Below are 18,616 nucleotides of genomic sequence, written 5' to 3' on the forward strand. Positions count from 1 at the left end.
TCAGCAGCGGCGCTGACGGCGGTGGCCGGTCAGAGCTCTGAGCGGGGCCTGGGCAGCGACGGGGCCGTAGGACCTCGCGCTGCGTTCGCGGGCTCCGGGGCGGGGGCGGCGGCGGCGAAGCCCCCTCCCCGGGGAGGCGGGGCCTGGGCGAGCTCCCCAGCCGGGGAGCGGCGGCGGCTGAGAAGGATGCATCAGAAGCTGCTGAAGAGCGCTCATTACATCGAGCTGGGCAGCTACCAGTACTGGCCAGTCCTGGTGCCCCGCGGCATCCGTCTCTACACCTACGAACAGATCCCCGTGTCCCTCAAGGACAACCCGTACATCACCGACGGCTACCGGGCCTACCTGCCCTCCAGGCTGTGTATCAAAAGGTACAGTCTGGCCGCCTCCGCGGGGCGCGCCTGGGGGGCGCGCCGGCAGCCCCTCCTCCCCACCTTTTTTGTCTGGGGTCCCTGGTGTTTTCCCTGCTTTTCTCCGTGCCTATCATTTCCTAGCTGCCCCATCCCTTTCATTCCTTTTTGCCACCTCTCCCGTCTCGTTATCTTTCCTCCTCCCCCGCCCGGGTGCCAGATCCACGGAATAATGACAGTTAACAATGTTTATAACTACCACTATAGCAATTTTTCCTATGGCGCTTTGCATTTTACAGAGGGCTTCTAGATCCTTTATCCCATTTGGTGCTTATTAGAATCGACCCCACTGACGATGGCCAAGTGATACTTGCCCCTGTGTATACCTAAGCTTTATTTTTAGAGCAGCCCTGTGGAAACTCAGATGCTTTGGGCCAAATAAAATGCCTAACATGATATATAATAGGAAATTATAATAATATAATAGAAAACAAGTTCACATTGCCATATGCAATGTATGGGTATATATATGTATATGTATATACATATATATATAGAGAGAGAGAGAGAAACCCAATTCATTCATTGAGCAAATACTATGGAGCCCCTCCTAGGTGCCAGGTACTATACTAAGTCAAGCAGAGAACAGCAGACAAGGCCCTTGTTCTTCTCATGAAACTAAGGTTTGGTCTGAGTGACACGCATTAAAGAGGTAATAACTCTATTGCATAATAACCAGTGTGAAAAACGCTGTGTAGTAAAAGTGCTGTAGCAAAGAGAGCCTATAACGGGCACTACCCTCCACTAGAGCCCCAGAAGCATTTCTAAGAAAGGACTTTCTTCATCATCTAAACCTTTAAAACTATGAGTCCCTTGAAAGCCTGGGTTTTAAAAAACAAAACTGAAAAACCAGTGTTCTAGTTCTTAAAATAGCAGAATAACTTTGTGTTAAAACTTTGTGTTAGGTATATCCTTATAGAACTCCACTTTAAGAGAATTAAGGTACAGGGGCGCCTGGGGGGCTCAGTAGGTTACCATCCAGACTCTTGATTTCAGCTCAGGTCATGATCTCAAGGTTCATGAGTTTGAGCCCCACATCAGGCTCTGCTCTGACAGCTCGGAGTGTGCTTGGGATTCTCTCTCTCTCCTTTTCTCTCCCCACCCCCGACCGCACCTCTCCTCTGCTCTCTCTCTCAAAATAAACATTTTTAAACATAAGAGAATTAAGGTGCAGATATCGGTTAGCTCTAGGATACCGTGGTGACAAACCCCAACGCTGGAATGTAGGCTGTTAAATTGCTCAAGAAGCAACCACGCGTCTGATTCTTGGTCTTCTTTTGAGCATAGTCTTTCCTCAGTTTTTTCTGTCCTGTCTTGAAAGTGTTTTGGACTCACAGTCACAAAGTGACATTTCTGCCCATCCCTACTTCAGTGGATGGCCCACAAGCCTTCACAGTTTGAATCCTAAGTACTATCCCCCCCCCGACCCCCACTGTCTCCTTTGCATAAATTTATTACACAAGAAATCAGAGCTAGGCCCTACTATGGATGTGGACTCCACAAGAACAGAGCAGGTAGCGAATTGCCGTTAAGTATTTTATACCCACGTAGCAATAGTCCTCTGCATTCTGATGTTAGTGTCCAAATCTCGTGGATTGACAAACGAAATACATACAGTGCTTTAATGTTGGGTTGTTGAGTCAAAAAGACTTGGTTATCCAGATCTGCACTTAACCATTGTGGGACCTTGAACAAAGGTTAACCTCTCTGAGCCTTATTTTCCCCTCTTGTAAAAATGAGGGTAATCACAATGTGTGCTCCAAAAAATATCAAGGATTAAATGAGATTATGTATATAAAATGCTGCACAGGGTGTGGCACCTAACAAGCCCTCGGTAAATGGTGACTCACTTGTTATCGTTGTGATTATTGATTTTGAAGGTGAACAAAGTATGGGTAACTTCTCACAGCATAAGAGTAGATTCTCTACGGGGAATATTTTTCCAAGTGCTCGTCCCACCAGCTTGGTCTTTTCCAGGTTCAGCTTCTGCCCTCTCTTCTTCTGGCTGTCAAGAGTGACCAGAACAGATTTTGGATGGAAGGAGAGGTTTTGTATGTCGCAGCTGTTCTGCCAACACTGTTAGTTGGAAGGAGCATGCCAAAGCTTGTGGCTCTCAGATCAGTTAATCAGGGTATACTGGGTTTCACTAAGTGAAAAGTTTTGAGGCAACAGGCAGAGCAGAGTATTGATCGTCAAAACAGCTGTATAGTTACAGGTGTTCCTTCACATTCCTGCGTCCTTACCCCGCCCCAATATAAGTGGTCTTGATACTTGACGCTTGTACAGGGTAAAACCTGAAATTCATAACAAGATTCACTTTATTCTTGATAATCAATTGATAGTGTGAGACCCTGTTATGTTTATGATGCGGGAAAATGAGAACCATGGTGATTCCTACCAATTCAGTACATTGGAGGTATATACGTTAATGCTTATTTATAAGGATTCTGAACCAGTAAACGTCAAAGATCTTAGTTTAAACAAAAAGATTTGATTTTTCAAGAGAACTGCAAGAGAATTTTAATCATTAGGCGTGATGTCACCTTCTATTGATGAGTTCTATTCACAGCTGGGGAAGCAGTTCACAAAATGGAGGAGCTGGAAGTGACTTGCTCATGATCACATAGCTAATTTGTTGCTGAGGGTGAGGATGCAGGAGCAGTGACCCTTGTGACTCGTGGTTGGCGTGGTGCACTTTACACCAGCCTGTGCTGTCAAGACTACTTAAACTCAAAGCAGTTAGGCATTTAGTGAGCAAATAGTACTGATATTAAAAGTAACCAATTGTCCCTAAAAAAGGAGAAACTCATGCCACCTGTGAACTAGTTTGGTTTCAAACAGCCACTGCAAAATTGTTCCAGCATGCCTATCTTTTTTTTTTTTTTTAACGTTCGTTTATTTATTTTGAGAGAGAGGGAGGGAGAGAGCACAGGTGTGTGCAGGCAAGCCGGGGAGGGGCAGAGAGGGAGAATCCCAAGCAGGCTCTGCACTGTTAGCATAGAGCCCAGCGTGGGGCTCCATCTCACAAATCGCGAGATCATGACCTGAGCCAAAATCAAACGTCAGACGCTCAACCGACTGAGCCACCCAGGCACTACCCCTGACATGCCTGTCTTAAAGGACATTTCCAGTGGTACAGTTTGTATTTATTCTGCTTCTCTTGAGTCTGTTTAATTTTGCATTTACATTTGATGAGTACTAAAAAGGTACTTTAAGTTTGTGCCTGACCTTATACTTGGCAGGCTTTCAGATACCTGCTTTTAAACATGTAAGTATGTAGCTAACATCCAGATTTAATCTGCACATTCATTTCTATGGACATTTAGCATCTAATCTGAGCAAGGCACTATGCTTGGGACAGTGGTGTCATAAAGAAGGATGGTGCCAGCCATCAGGGAGTTGATAGGCTGGAGGACAAGAAGGAATTTATACGTAAATAACTCATATGAGGAGGGAAATGGTAAATATGATAATAGGGTGAGCACCAAAAGAGCTCTAAAATGTCAGGATTGGTGGAGACATGGATGAACTTAAAAATTTAATTAAACAGGGGTGCCTGGGTGGCTCAGTCAGTGAAATGTCTGAATTCAGCTCAAATCATGATTTCACAGTTCATGAATTGAAGCCTGGTGTCAGGCTCCGTGCTAACAGCTCAGAGCCTGGAGCCTGCTTAGGATTGTGTGTCTCCTTCTCTCTCTGCCCCTCCCCTGCTCACACTCTGTCTCTTTCAAAAAATAAACATTAAAAAAATGTTTTTAATATCCTTTTAAAGATTAATTGAGCAGAGTGAGATGTTGTATTTAAAAGGCAAATATGAGGGTAAGGGCTTAAAGCAACAAGTGTTGGATAACTGCCCCCCAAAACTGTCCCTAATCTTTTAGATGCTGACAGTGAACAAGCCAGTATAAATCTGAGATGCATTTTTGTTTGTTTTCCAGTTTGTTTATTTTATCTAATGAGACGGTAAATATCTGGAGTCATTTGCTGGGTTTCTTTCTCTTCTTTACACTGGGAATATATGACATGACATCAGTGTTACCTTCGGCAAGTGCATCCAGAGAAGATTTTGTAATTTGTTCTATTTGTCTTTTCTGCTTCCAGGTAAGTCATTTCACAAACACTATTATTGGTAAAGAGAACTTTAGTCAGACAAGCTTGGGCAAGTGATCTTACTTCACGCCCACCGCTTGCCTTACAGAATCCCAACATAGCATATAGGTTAGTTTATTCATTTTTATAATATAAGCACCAAAAATGTTTTTATGAGAGTATATTTGGACTTTACTGTTAGAGTATACTTGAAATCCAACAGACTTTAAAGACTGAGAAAGATTCTTTCCTTTTCTTTCCCTTTTTAGACATTTCTGTTGTAAGATTAAGGTAAGGATAAAAAAATATAAGGATAGGAACCTCTGTACTCTTAATTTCTGGCAGAGATAGAACACTAGTTACTGCTTAAAACTTATTTGAGAAGTGTTCCCCATCTTTTTCCTATTTATAGGTCTGAGATTTTGCATTTGCTTCCTTACTGTCTTAATTTTAACGTCTTGTTTTGCTGTTGCTTTAATGTTCATTTCCTTTGGTCTTTTTATGCTTGCCTGGTTTCAGATTCTTTTAGTTTCTCCTCCTCTCTACCTGTTGTATTTGTTAGTTCCCTAGCACTTACATTTTTCTTCAAGGATCTGTAAAATTCCTTTAACAGTTACATATAATAGTTTTAAAAGCAAATAATCCTAAAGAAGAAGTCAAATGTGGACCAAAATCTTGCTGACATTTTTTAAATTAAATAAAATGTAGAGAGTACAGAAAAACAAAAAAAATTTAAAGAGAAAGCTATCATCTCCATTCTTCCAAACAGAGGCCAGCACTCCCTGCAGTTAACCTGTGGCTGCTGTTTGAAAGGTGTATCTGTAAGCCAGCTGCACAGATATTGCACAATGTGTTGTTTAACTTCAGACCTTCATCATTCAACTCAAGTTAAAACTTGGGAGTTAAATGACCAAAAACACATTGGGAACATCTCCCCTCCCCTTTTTTCCCTAATTCTAGTTTCTGGAATAATTTTAAATTTCTTTAAGGGAAAGAATACCTGTATTTTTATGTTATTATTATTTGAAATTTATTTTTTAAGTATTTTTTACGGTATACTCATTCTCAGGTTTGATTTTTGTCCTGATGGCAGCCTAAACATCTCTTAGAATCCATCTCTTGTTTGAAAATGAAAATGAATCAATTTCTTTACAGTTAAATTTTTAGATGTATCTTACAGACTAAGATGCCCTTAATAACCATTAATAAGCAGAACTGGTTTATACTCTACTGTTAATTATATGGATAGTATCTACTTTGAGAATCCCACATGTTTTCCTCAGCCCCCAGCTCTTCCCTTTATTCCTTCACCATCTACCCAGAACTGATGTTAATTCAGGGAAAGCATATTAATTTTTATATTGGCTTAAGAAAACAATGCATTGCAGAGCTGAAAAGCTGAAATAATTACAACTGCCAACGAAAAAACACCCAAAATGTTACAGTGACTTGCCCAGGGTTACTGAGCAGGACAGTTAAATCCTGTTCTTGCTACTAGTGCAATGATCTTTCTGGACAAGATGCTAACGACAGCTGAAGACAGCACATCTTCCCTACTGAAAACTACCATTTCTGTTATTTTATTTTTATGAAATTAAATTTATAACTTGCTCAGTTTTTCTAAATTCTTAGAGTGAGCAGGCAATATGGTAAATCACAAGGATTGATTTACATGTAATTAAAAAAAAATTTTTGGGGGCGCCTGGGTGGCGCAGTCTGTTAAGCGTCCGACTTCAGCCAGGTCACGATCTCGCGGTCCGGGAGTTCGAGCCCTGCGTCAGGCTCTGGGCTGACGGCTCAGAGCCTGGAGCCTGTTTCCGACTCTGTGTCTCCCTCTCTCTCTGCCCCTCCCCCGTTCATGCTCTGTCTCTCTCTGTCCCAAAAATAAATAAACGTTGAAAAAAAAAAAAATTTTTTTTTTTAATTTTTTTAACATTCATTTATTTTTGAGAGACAGAGCACAAGCGGGGGAGGGGCAGAGAGAGAAGGAGACACAGAATCTGAAGCAGGCCCCAGGCTCTGAGCTGTCAGCACAGAGCCCGATGCAGGGCTCGAACCCATGAACTGTGAGATCATGACCTGAGTCGAAGTCAGATACTTAACCAATTGAGCCACCCAGTGCCCCAATTTACATGTAATTTTTAAAAGACATAACATTTTTTCCTCTTTCACTTATACCATTTTATATGCTCAGTGTTTTCCTACCAACCAGATTATTAGAGTACATTCTGAATGTAGAAGAGTAGAATGTAATTTCAAGGGCTTTGAACTTTCCTAGAGGTCTTTCTGTATGAGGGAAGAGTAGAATATAGGCATGCCTTTCCCTAGATTCATTTCATTTACATTCAGTTCCACAAATATTTTTTTGAATGCCTCCTATCTAGACCCAGGCACTAAGCTAGGCATCGGGAATGCAGTGCTGAACAAAACCAACCTGTCATAAAAATCAAGTCACCTAGGTGGGAGGGCCGAAGGGAGTGAGGCAGGGCATTTAAGCAGAAAAAATAGTTCGTGTAAAGGCCCAGAAGCAAGAGATAGTTCAGCACTTTCTGGACTTGTAGGTGTTGACCTTTCTGGTTGGATCATAGGAGAATGGAGAAAGATGAGGCTGGAGAAGAAGAAGCCAGATCCTGAAGTATTTGGTTATCATGCCAAGGAGATTAATATAGGATGTCACACTCTGATTTTCTGTTTACCTTGATGGAGAGAGATATTCCACAGAAGGAAAGTTCCCAGAAAACTGAAACCATACTCCATTTGTCAGATAATTTTTCAGGCAGTTTTTTTTTAAGGAACTCTAATAATAATACATTTCTTTTAAAACAGAACGTACTAAGTATAGGTTTACTTTTTAAAAACTCAGTGTTCTCTACTAACACTCTATATTCGACTTTCCTTTTGATAAGTGTAATTTTTCTCTTTATTTTCCTTTTCACAATGAAACTGGCTTTACTGTTTCTTACTATTGCCATAAAATATATTCATGTAGGAGTTCAAACAAACAAAACAGTATATGGAAGAAAGTAAAAGCCATTTGAAATTCTGCTTTCCAGAGGTAACCACATTTGACATTTTGGTTAAGTTCCCCCAGACATTTGTGTATGAGCAATTGCCTCCCGCCTGCCTACCTACCTGTCTACCTAATTCTGAGCTATGATCATCTCTGCTTACTGTTTTGTGTCACTCAACATTGTGACGATGAGATCTTTCCTTGTCAATGAAAATATGTACCTTGGTATTCTCTGGATTTACTGTGTTTAATCTCAAGGGTAATCTGAGAAAACAAATAACCAAGCTTCTTAGAATCATATTTAATTGGGTCAGTGAACTCCTGACTTGTGGCTTAGTAGCCAAAGCCACAGACTGATGAAGATTTTAGACTATGGATGAAGAAATGACATTGTGGCTAGGTACACTTTTAAATAATGGTATTGAGGCTGTGGTGCCTGATTAGGTTTGTTTAATGACCAGATTCTGGAATAGCTACCTGACCATTTGTCTGCCTTAGCAGTTGCTTACAAAATACTTGTCACTTTGACCTACTTCATATAATCTATCTGTGCCATTTTCTGTACCCCCACTGTCACTGGCTTAGGATAGGGTCTTGCCACTGCTCTCTAGGGCTACTCTTAAAACCTCCCATCTTAGCCTTTCTGTAAGACTGCACTTAAACTCTTCAGTAGTATCACACCTAGCCCATCATACTGATGTTAAAATTCTTTGATGTGTAGAACTTGTCATAATTGTATTATGAGAGGGCCACATGACAGTCCTTAATGGTCTGTGTTTTCAATATGTTGCTTTTCCTGTGGACCCTCCAATAAACATGTGAGCACTTTTATTTATACTCTTGAGGAATGCCGGAACAGCCTTTTAAGATCCAGTGTAAGTGGCATCCCTTCTGTGAAGCTCTCTTCCCCACCATTTCACCCTCCAAATGCACACATACACCCACAAGCCCAGTCCTCCCCTCCTCCCCTGTGCTCTGCACTGACTTTTCCTATAGGACTTCTTCTATTACCACTGTTTGTTCATTCATTTCAGAAAAATCTCTCAGAGAATAGAGGTCTCATCCTTGTATCCCCAGTGCATGATACACAGCAGGTATCTAATGGCTGAAGGGAGTTCAACCATAACAACCTTATCAATCTTAAGAGCAGCTGCTTGAATCAGATTAGCTTTGCTCTCAATATGGCAACACATAAAGTCAGCATAAGTCATAATCATTTTTTCTTGGACACAACAAAGCTGTGTTTAACTCACAACCCAAAAATAAACTCTATACAATGAACTCTTGCACAGACACGAAAAGTCTTAAGTGAAGAAACCAAATTGCAGAACAGAATGTATAATTTGATTCCATTTGATTAACTTTAAAAAGTATATATCATATGTGTCTGTGTGGACTTGTATATCATACATATTCAATACATTCTTTGAAGATACCTAGAAGGACACATAACAAATGTTATCAGGGGCTAATCCTGGGTAATAGATTAAGTGGGAGGAGCTTATGTTTTTACATCATACAATTCTGTGTTCTTTGATTATCTTTTTAAGGACATGGATTACTTCTACAGTGGGTACTTTTTTAAAAAGGAAACTGAATGCCACACAGGAGTTGCTTTAATTTCTTTTTGTTTAGCTTTGCTAAGATTTGTTCTATTTTCCATAGGTCTGTATGCTTTGCTCTGTGGGCTATCATCTTTTTTCTTGCCATCGATCAGAAAAAACCTGTCGAAGATGGATGGCATTAGATTATGCAGGAATTTCTATTGGAATACTGGGCTGCTATGTCTCTGGTGTATTTTATGCTTTTTATTGTAATAACGTAAGTAACTTGAAACATTTTATATTCTACTTTTCATGTAGGTCTTGGGTTTTATTGCCATGAATGTTTCCTTTGAACTTCTGAATAAACACATAATTAAGTTATAGAAGAAACAGAAGAGTCTCGTGTATATATAAACTCATTTTTCAAAATGGCCCTGCGATCTCTAACATCTATTATCAGTTCCGGACTCATTTTTTTTTTTTAATTTTTTTTTTCAACGTTTATTTATTTTTGGGACAGAGAGAGACAGAGCATGAACGGGGGAGGGGCAGAGAGAGAGGGAGACACAGAATCGGAAACAGGCTCCAGGCTCTGAGCCATCAGCCCAGAGCCCGACGCGGGGCTCGAACTCATGGACCGTGAGATCGTGACCTGGCTGAAGTCGGACGCTTAACCGACTGCGCCACCCAGGCGCCCCAGTTCCATACTCATTTTACTAATTTTCCATTGAAATATATATTTGAAGATATTTTCTTGAAACTAATGTAAACTAATTTTCTCGAAACCAAAAGTTACGTTTCCACTAAACCCATATAGCTATGTGATCCCTCAGATGCACATTACATGTCTTTTATTTTTGTGTCTATAGATCTGAAGTTAAAGTTAGCGCTTGATAAAATTAGGAAGCTGGCTGCTGCTTGCTATTTTCCCTGATCCTTACTCCTCTTTCAGTGGAAAAAATAAAGGGTGTGTCTGTGAGTGTGTTGACCCAATTCTTCATAAGAAATATGTTTTCCTTTCCTTAGTCTTACATTTGGAGGTAGGCATAGAGGCAGACCAGCTAGGAGGTAAGTGACTAACAAATATGCATCTATTCTGAGTTCTAAATCAACTCTACCTTCTGACTCTGATGTCACAAAAGTCAGTTGTGTCCTTGTGCAAAGCACCATTTGAAGCCCTGCTATCAGATCATATAGCACCTGAGCTAAAAATATTGGGCCGCCAAACTATTGAAGATAACTCTCTACCTCATTACTTCATGTCCCAGTTGAGGAAACAAACTGAATCTTCCCCTGGGCCCAGCAAGCCCTCCCACTCAGAAAGTCCTGCCTTCCTACCTTACTCTTTTCTTTTTCTTTTGTCCTTTAGTTTCTTCCTCTCAGAGCCAGAACAGAGCTGCTCGGGGGCAGTTCACATCCTAGGCACCCCTAGCCCTCTTCACAAGGACTAGAGCCTGTCCTCTCCACAAGCCCTCCGCATGTCACAGGTGCTCCAAGCCAGACTCCCCAGCCGTCACTTCCTGGGACGACTGGCTACAGCACAGGATTCTGCTGACTTGGGAATTCTTAAGTAGGACCTTTGTCTCTACGCAGTAACAGAGATGACTGCCAGTAAAGCTGAAGTGTAAAACTAGCAAACAGGAAAATCATAAATTTGGTTTGAAGTAAGAGAATTACTCATTGTAGCCACTTACTTATGAGCCATTTGCTTTTTAGGCCTAATCATGTTGGAACTTAAGCATATAATTAAACATATATGCAGTTAACCTTGTAAATTGATTTGATTTGAGTAAAGTACTCATATCTGCTCAGCTTTCACTTACTGATTTTGCATGAAACTGTTTACATCTTTTAGAAAATTTGAGGGAATAAGCTGATAGCTAGAAGCTTGTGAGTGCAGTTATGTAATGATTGAATTGTTTTACTTATTCTTTCTTTGAAACCTAAGCTGTTTTTTGTTTACCTGTTCCTAAACATACCTGATAATCCAGGAGACTAGTGGGACACTTTGTGCATCTCTCTTCAGAAAAGCTAGAAGTAAGAGAAAGACAACTACTGGAACTAATGATTTTTTTTTTAATTTTTTTAATGTGTATTTTATTTTTGAGACAGAGACAGAGTATGAATGGGGGAGGGTCAGAGAAAGAGGGAGACACAGAATCTGAAACAGGCTCCAGGCTCTGAGCTGTCAGCACAGAGCCCGATGCGGGGCTCGAACTCACGGACCGTGAGATCATGACCTGAGCGGAAGTCGGACACTTAACCGACTGAGCCACCCAGGTGCCCCTGGAACTAATGATTATTTAAAGGAAAAATTGTTTTCTTTCCTCTGGTACCCGATCATTTCCAAATATCTGGTTTCTATAGTGGCTCTTTATCTTTTAAGGAACACAGGCTACTTTGAGAATGCAATTGAAAACTCTAGACCCTCCATCCAGAAGAATGTACATTTGGGCAGAGACTAACCAAACATTTTGACATGGGATTTCAGGGAGCTAGTAGCCCTACAGAAGTCCTTGGAGCCCAGCTGAAGAACTCTGCCCCATGTGATGCTAACTTTTGAGCTTCCAACTGCTCATTTAGATACCTAAATATTCTATAAGCCCTTCAGACTTAAAATATTTAAAAATGAACATTGTTTTGGGGCACCCGGGTGGCTCAGTTGGCTAAGTGTCTGACTTCGGCTCAGGTCATGATCTTGCAGTTCGTGTCTTCAAGCCCGCGTCAGGCTCTGTGCTGACAGCTCAGAGCCTAGAGCCTGCTTTGGATTCTCTGTCTCCCTGTCTCTCTGCCCCTCTCCTGCTTGCACACGGTGTCTCTCTCAAAAATAAACAAACATTAAAAAAAATTAAAATGATCATTGTCTCATGCTTTCCCATTCTCTCTCCCTCACCCCCCCCCCCCCCCATACACACACACCTGGCTCATCTTTGCTCATTTGCTGCATTAGTAAAAGCCACTTGCATGGCCTTTCTTACTGGGAACAGTCTAGCTATCTTCTACTGCCCTCTCACACATCCAGTCAGCCATTAAGATTTTAGTTTATTTTTAAAAAGTCTCCTGAATCTGCTGCTTACATCTGTCTTCTTTGTTCAACAAGAGCCCAAGCCCCTGTTCTCTCTTTGAATCAGTTATTCCAATTAATATTCTAGTTGGCTTCCTGTCACCTCTTTGTTTTTCACACTGATGTCAGAGTTCTATTTCTAATAAGTCATTTTGAAAAGCAAGCCCGTCATCTCCTTCTTAACACTGCCATTCCCCCAGTGCCAGCATGGTACAGTTCCAAATACTTAGCCTCACAGTACACTGCCTTTCAGCCTCCCTTCTCAAAACCTTCCCACCGTATGCTCTGTTCCTTTTCCTTGAGAACTCCCTCTTCCCACAGAATCATATGAATTCCTCAAGACCCTGCTTAGATATCATCTCCTCTGTGAAGCATTTATTAGCCACTCTAGGTAACAATTGCCCCCTCCTCTGTGTTCACACATTCTGTTCACAGCTCTTGTCATTGGATTATAATCATTTCTTTATGTCTGCCCCTCCCATAGTCTATGAGCTCACTCACTGAGAGAGTCCATGTCGTAGTCAGCTTTGTTTCTACAGGACTGAAGTTGTCTCTGGCATATAATAGGTACTCAGAAAATGTTTTTTTATGAGTAAGTGTGGTTTCCACTAGCTCTCTTTGGAATTTGGTTTGTCCTCCTAAGAAACCTAACAGTTCTATGGAACAGGAATGTTGTAAGGAAGGAAGTTCATCATGTTTAGAAATGAAAAAACTACATAAGTAGTCTTCTACATATAATGTAAAAGCCAGAATTAGTCTTTTCCTTCTCTTATTTGTGTAACAATTAACACTTGATTTCCTTCTAGTACTGGCGTCAAGTGTACTTGATCACAGTGCTTGCCATGATCCTGGCAGTGTTCTTCGCACAGATCCATCCCAATTACCTCACCCAGCAGTGGCAGAGGCTCCGTTCTATCATCTTCTGTTCTGTTTCGGGATACGGAGTGATCCCAACTCTTCACTGGGTTTGGCTCAATGGAGGAATCGGTGCTCCTATTGTACAGGTAGGTTGAATGTAGTCAATAGTTTTTTCTTTTTTTTTTTTGTCCTTTCAGTTGTATTCATGTTGGACAAAGTACTATAATCAGGCCAGGTGGGTGGGTCTCTGTCATTTGAGAAAATACTTATAACTGCATATTGATGCCATAATTTTCACATCTATATAAAGAAGTACGCCTTGCAGGATAAAGAAGTGTAACTACTGTTTTTTTCTGAGATATCTTTCTGTGAAATGATATATTCTTAACTCTCCTTGAGTGTGTAAATACCCAAGTCATTATCAGTGGAGGACTTCCAAGTTTCCAGCTTTGTCAGCTAGGGCAGAGAGAATGCCAGTGATAATGCAAATTTGGAACTAGGAAGAATTGATTGATTGATTGATTTTTGTGGAGGAGAAGGAGCTGGGAAAGATTTTTCCTTGGACCTGTTGAGTCGAGGCACCTGTGGGATGTAAAGGTGGAGATGGGTTGGAATTTAGGTCAGAGTTTGAGACTAGTGATGAAAATTTGATCATGTCCCACCCATCAAGGAAATTATATTGAGAAGTAAAAGAAGAGCTATAAGAGTTAGGTATTATGGGCCAAGTCGGAGTACATTAAAGAAGTGGCTCAGTGAGAACTCCTCAGTATTCTTGAGATTAGAAATAAGACTTCAGATCTCAGAGATCCATGTAAAAATGCCTTAAATATGCACTGGAGAATAAATTTAAGAATTTTTAACATCAGTAAGTATGCCAAGAAATCTAGCAGAAAGCAGATATACTTGTTGCAGTGAGACCTTTGTCTGAAATATGGGGATTTAAATGCAGGTTTTATTAAAAAAAAAAAAAATCCTAGTTTTTTTAGAAGACCAGGGAACTAATAATAGGCTTTACACACACTGCATGAAGTTGGTAACAGCATGGTAGAAAGCATTTAGGTATAAAACAGAAAGGGAGGGAGAGAGGGAGGGAGGGAGGGAGGGAGGAAGGAAGGAAGGAAGGAAGGAGAAAGAAAAAAAAAGAAAAGGATAAAAAGAAGAAAGAAAGGAAAGAAAGAAAAGGAGGAAAGAAAGTTCTGTGATATAGCAAATTGAATGATATGATCTGGCCACTTTGCCAACTTGAGAAAAAGGGTGATGTTTTCTTCATAAAATTAGGAATTTAGGAGAAAAGTGAGATAGTAGTGATGACGAACCTCAGTGATCCTGATATCTATGAAAACATCACTTCTCTGACAGTTTTACTTCTTGAAAATAAGTTAAAGAAAACAATGGTGAAATGCAACTCTAGATTTAGTTCTAACCAGAAATGAATAACTGGTTATTGACATAGAAGAGGCCAAAATTTGGGATGATGTATACACATCCCTTTTAATCTTATAATGACAAAGAAAGAGAACCAGACCTATTGAGCCAATGGATTTCTGAGAAATTCAGAAAAATATGGGAACTTTCCTGTGTTCAGAAATTTTAAAATAGAAATATGGTTTAGGAAAATAGTGGTTCTGAAAGATGGAAATCTAATGTGATCACAGATCATTCCAGTGAAGAAGGGAGACTTCCAAAGAAATTTTCCAATAAGCTATACTTTTAAAAAGATGGAGAGGGGTGCCTGGGTGGCTCAGTTGTGTTGAGAACAACTTTTGATTTCGGCTCAGGTTATGATCCCAGGGTCATAGGATCAAGACATGTGTCAGGCTCCACACAGAGCGTAGAACCTGCCTAAGATTCTCTCCCTCTCTCCTCTCCCTCTGCCCCTCTCCCCCACTCACACACTCTCTATCTCTAACATAAAATTTAAAAAAATAAAAATATGGAGAAAGAGAGACTTAACCAAAAATGAAAAGTTCTGGAAAGGCTAATCCTGGGGATAGGTTGCAGTTGTGTTCTAGAATGAGAAATCTCATGTTCATTAGTCTAAGAATGTAGGTTTTCAGGAGGACCCTGATAATTCTCAAATATTTGCAGAGAGAAGTAATTTTGTCTCTATTTCTTAAATGTCTTCTTGGTGTATTAGGTTTACAACCAGAATTGATAACAATATACAAAATTGTTATAAAATAAATTATAGCTGGGTAATTTTCTTAGGGCAAGGGAAAGCTTTCCAGTGGAGCTGAGAGATGGACTGCTTCATATAGTAGTATTCAAGAGGACCATTATCTGGGATGGTGGAACACATTGCATTGTTTGGCCAAACTTCTGCAGTCTTTTCTGGCCACAGGTCCCTGATCTTTAGTGTTTTGCTTCTTCAGCTGATAACTCCATTCCCCATGTGTGTTCCACCCATGAAACTATGTTGGTGGAGTTGGGTGTCCTTAGGACCTTCAGCCATGTTCAAGCTCTACTTCCTTTATTACCCTAACCTTTAGGACACTCTCTGTTCCCTCCTGTGGGCTATTTTCCACAGTATTGAGAGCAAGTTTTCTATTATTGGATACTGTCTACAAAAGCAATCTAGATTTAATGGGCTTAAATTCTGCCTCTGAATTCTACCTAATCAATGAATTAGATTCACAGTAAATTGGGAATTCAGTCACAGTAGAAAGATCTGTGAAAAAATGTTTTGCTTTTCAGGACTTTGCACCCCGTGTAATTGTGATGTATGTGATTGCTCTTCTTGCTTTCCTATTCTACATTTCCAAAGTTCCAGAACGGTACTTTCCAGGTAAGTAACACTTTTATAGTGCTTTTTGTGACTTTATTCTAAATATATGGTGGAGGTGTATGTTTCAGAGTATCAAAAGTTATTTCAGTATTATTGGTTATAGAAAGGCTCTCCTATTGTCCAATGTTATCTAAAACTTTAACTTTCAAAGGCCCTCCATAGACTTCCTTTCCTCCTCACCACGAGTTGAGTGTAGTAGATGAGGTCACTACCATTTCACAATTAGGAGCTAGTGACAAAGCTGGGAGTCTTCTGACTCCCAACCACTGTTTATTTTGTGAAGTACTAATTATCTATTACCAATGACTTCTTTATATACCAACTCATTCTTAAAAAATAATTTATATATGCAGAGATCCATAAAATAAGAAGAAAAGAGACAGAGGAAAATAAGATGATAATGAAAAGAAGCCAGGGTTAGGACCACTTCACCATATATCCATCATGAGGTTCTAAATATAGATAAAGATCACCAGTCTGCATTTCCGCTTCCTGGCACCCAGTACAAATAATGTAAGTTAAGGGTCTTCAGGTCCCCAAAATATACACAAGCTAGTGACTCAATAGAAGGAAAGATTTCCCTGATCCTCCAGTCCAGAGAAAAAGACTTCTGATAGAAAATAACTAACAGGATACCAGGTAGAATGAATAATGTTCTCCAAAACATGTATTTGCTTGTTCAGGAGCTGTAGCTCTGGACTCAGACTGCTTGGGTTCAAATCCATATTGCCCACTTACTAGCTGCATGAGCTAAATAAGTTACTTCACTTTTTCAGCTCATTTCCTCATCTGAGCATGGAGATACTACTTTCCTTCATGGGGTTATTGTGGGGATTACGTGTGAAAATGTACAAGAACCATTCAGCAAGGTTCCTCACAAGAAGTAAGCACTCAATACATGTTAGCAGTTGTTACTATGATGACGTCCCTCCACCTCAGTCCCGTAAGTGAAAAATGGGGTTTAGTAAGGCACAGAATGACGCAAGTCCAGGTGACCTTTGGCTTGAGTCGAGAATAACAAAGTGCATACGGCAGTGATTTTTTTGGTTCGGGGAGGTAGAAGTAGGTGTGTGGCTCAAATTCAAACTGCAGACTTGTCCCTCCTTGGGTGAAGAATCTTCCACAGTGAATTGAAGACAGGATTATGCCACTTATGATGTGTGTTGGGAAGAAGAAAGGATGAGAAACCCTGATCTAGAGAATAGATCACAGAACCTCAGACATTCTTCTGTGCACTTGGTTTTTTCACCACTGAGCTTTAAAAGTGGAGTACCAAGAAGAACCTGAGTGTAAACGTTAGGATTTAGGAACATAAGAAGGACATGTCCCTTAATTGAAGACCATCTTCATGCAGAGCAGAATTTTCCTCAAAAAACAGTTGTGGCAAAATGCATTTTTATATCACCTTATTAATAATTATTTTATTATTAATTTCTTCATCACAAGTACACGTAGAAAATTGAATGATGAAATTTTTCTGAACTACATAGTTATGGCCATAGTGTTTTTATGCCTTAGAATATTCATATCTGAAGTTCCCAGTTACCTAATAGAGGACACCTATAAAAGGTCAAATGTTATGTCACTTTTCTTCCAGGTGAGCTTGACATAAAACGTGCCCCAAGTAGCTGAATGTGTGGAGTACAGGCACAGTAGAGCAGTGGACATATGGAGACCATACAAGACAAAAAGTCTTTACAGATAAAAGTAATAGTCTCAGACGTTCATGAATGAGTGGCTTAGAAACCTTGTCTGGCTGGCCAGTCCCCATTTATGACCCGGATGTAAAGAGAAACATGTGCGGGGCGCCTGGGTGGCTCAGTCAGTTAAGTGTCCAACTCTTGGTTTCAGCTCAGGTTATGATTTCATGGTTCATGGGTTTGAACCATGAACCCCGCAACCTGCAAGTGCGGAGCCTGCTTGGGATTCTCTCTCTCCTCCTCTCTCTGCCCCTCCCCTACTCACACACATGCTCCCTCTCTCCCTCTCTCAAAATAAATAAACTTAAAAAGAGAGAGAGAGAAATATGTGCAGTGGTGGTAAGATGGTAGGTGAATACTGTGAAATAAAAAAATTTATACCTAAGAAATTACTTTCACCTCAGTTACATTTTTTTAAATATGTAAACATCACAATGATATTTGATTAGGTCCAAAGATCACCAAAGGTGTCCATGGACAGAATTAAGTGGATCTGCATACTTGTTTTACAATGTGATCAATTTTCTTTGTAGTCCTCTGCATTTTGTGCTTTTAAAAATGAGTCTTTGAGCTTCACTGGAGTGTCAAAGTGGTCTGTGGCACCGAAAAAAGGGTAGAAACCCCTATGGAAAGGACTTAAACTTTAAAATCTACATACTGGAGCACCTGAGTAGCTCAGTCAGTTGACCATCCATCCAGCTTCGGCTTAGGTCATGATCTCAGGGTTCATGAGTTCAAGTCCCACTTCAGGCTCACTGCTGTCAGCACAGAGCCTGCTTCACATCCTCAGTCCTCCCCTCTGCATGCCCCACCCCCAGCTTGAGCTCTCTCAAAAATGAACATTTAAATAAATAAAATCTATATACTGTACTATTACTCTTGATAAGACAGGTAAGGTTAGAGAATATTAGAAGCATAGAAGCACCATGAGTAAGAAAAAGTTACTTACATTTAAATTTCTATAACTCTGTATTTTATTTTGGTATTTTTCAAGAGGCTTCCCATATGTTAATTCATCTCCTTGGAATTTAAACTTTAAGCACAAAGAGAAATAGTTCTAAGCTGTATATGAACTAACCAACCTTACTTAATGAAGCCATTACTAATTGCATTTTGCAGATGTAACCCATGATATATACGTGTGTGTGTGTGTGTG

At 40.3% G+C, this 18,616-nt stretch overlaps 1 protein-coding gene across 8 annotated transcripts in view; it reads left to right on the forward strand.

Annotated features, from left to right (window-relative positions):
• The window catches only part of PAQR3 (progestin and adipoQ receptor family member 3), a 27,535-nt gene continuing 8,919 nt past the window's right edge, over nt 1–18,616 (forward strand). For 3 of the 8 annotated variants that reach the window (XR_007151810.1, XR_007151812.1, XR_007151811.1), the window contains exons 1-5: nt 2–371; nt 4,349–4,511; nt 9,175–9,330; nt 12,924–13,121; nt 15,670–15,760. Coding sequence is in view for 3 of the 8 variants with exons in the window: in XM_047857401.1 (XP_047713357.1) it covers nt 187–371; nt 4,349–4,511; nt 9,175–9,330; nt 12,924–13,121; nt 15,670–15,760; nt 16,537–16,553 (810 nt within the window). In the remaining 5 variants the exon portion in view is untranslated. Of the gene's footprint in view, nt 372–4,348; nt 4,512–9,174; nt 9,331–12,923; nt 13,122–15,669; nt 15,761–16,536; nt 16,650–17,357; nt 18,213–18,616 lie in introns of those variants that run through there. The other 5 variants (XM_047857399.1, XM_047857400.1, XR_007151814.1 and 2 more) reach the window with 4 other exon arrangements.

Source organism: Prionailurus viverrinus, chromosome B1, assembly GCF_022837055.1.
Source record: "Prionailurus viverrinus isolate Anna chromosome B1, UM_Priviv_1.0, whole genome shotgun sequence".
NCBI classification, from domain to species: Eukaryota; Metazoa; Chordata; class Mammalia; order Carnivora; family Felidae; genus Prionailurus; species Prionailurus viverrinus.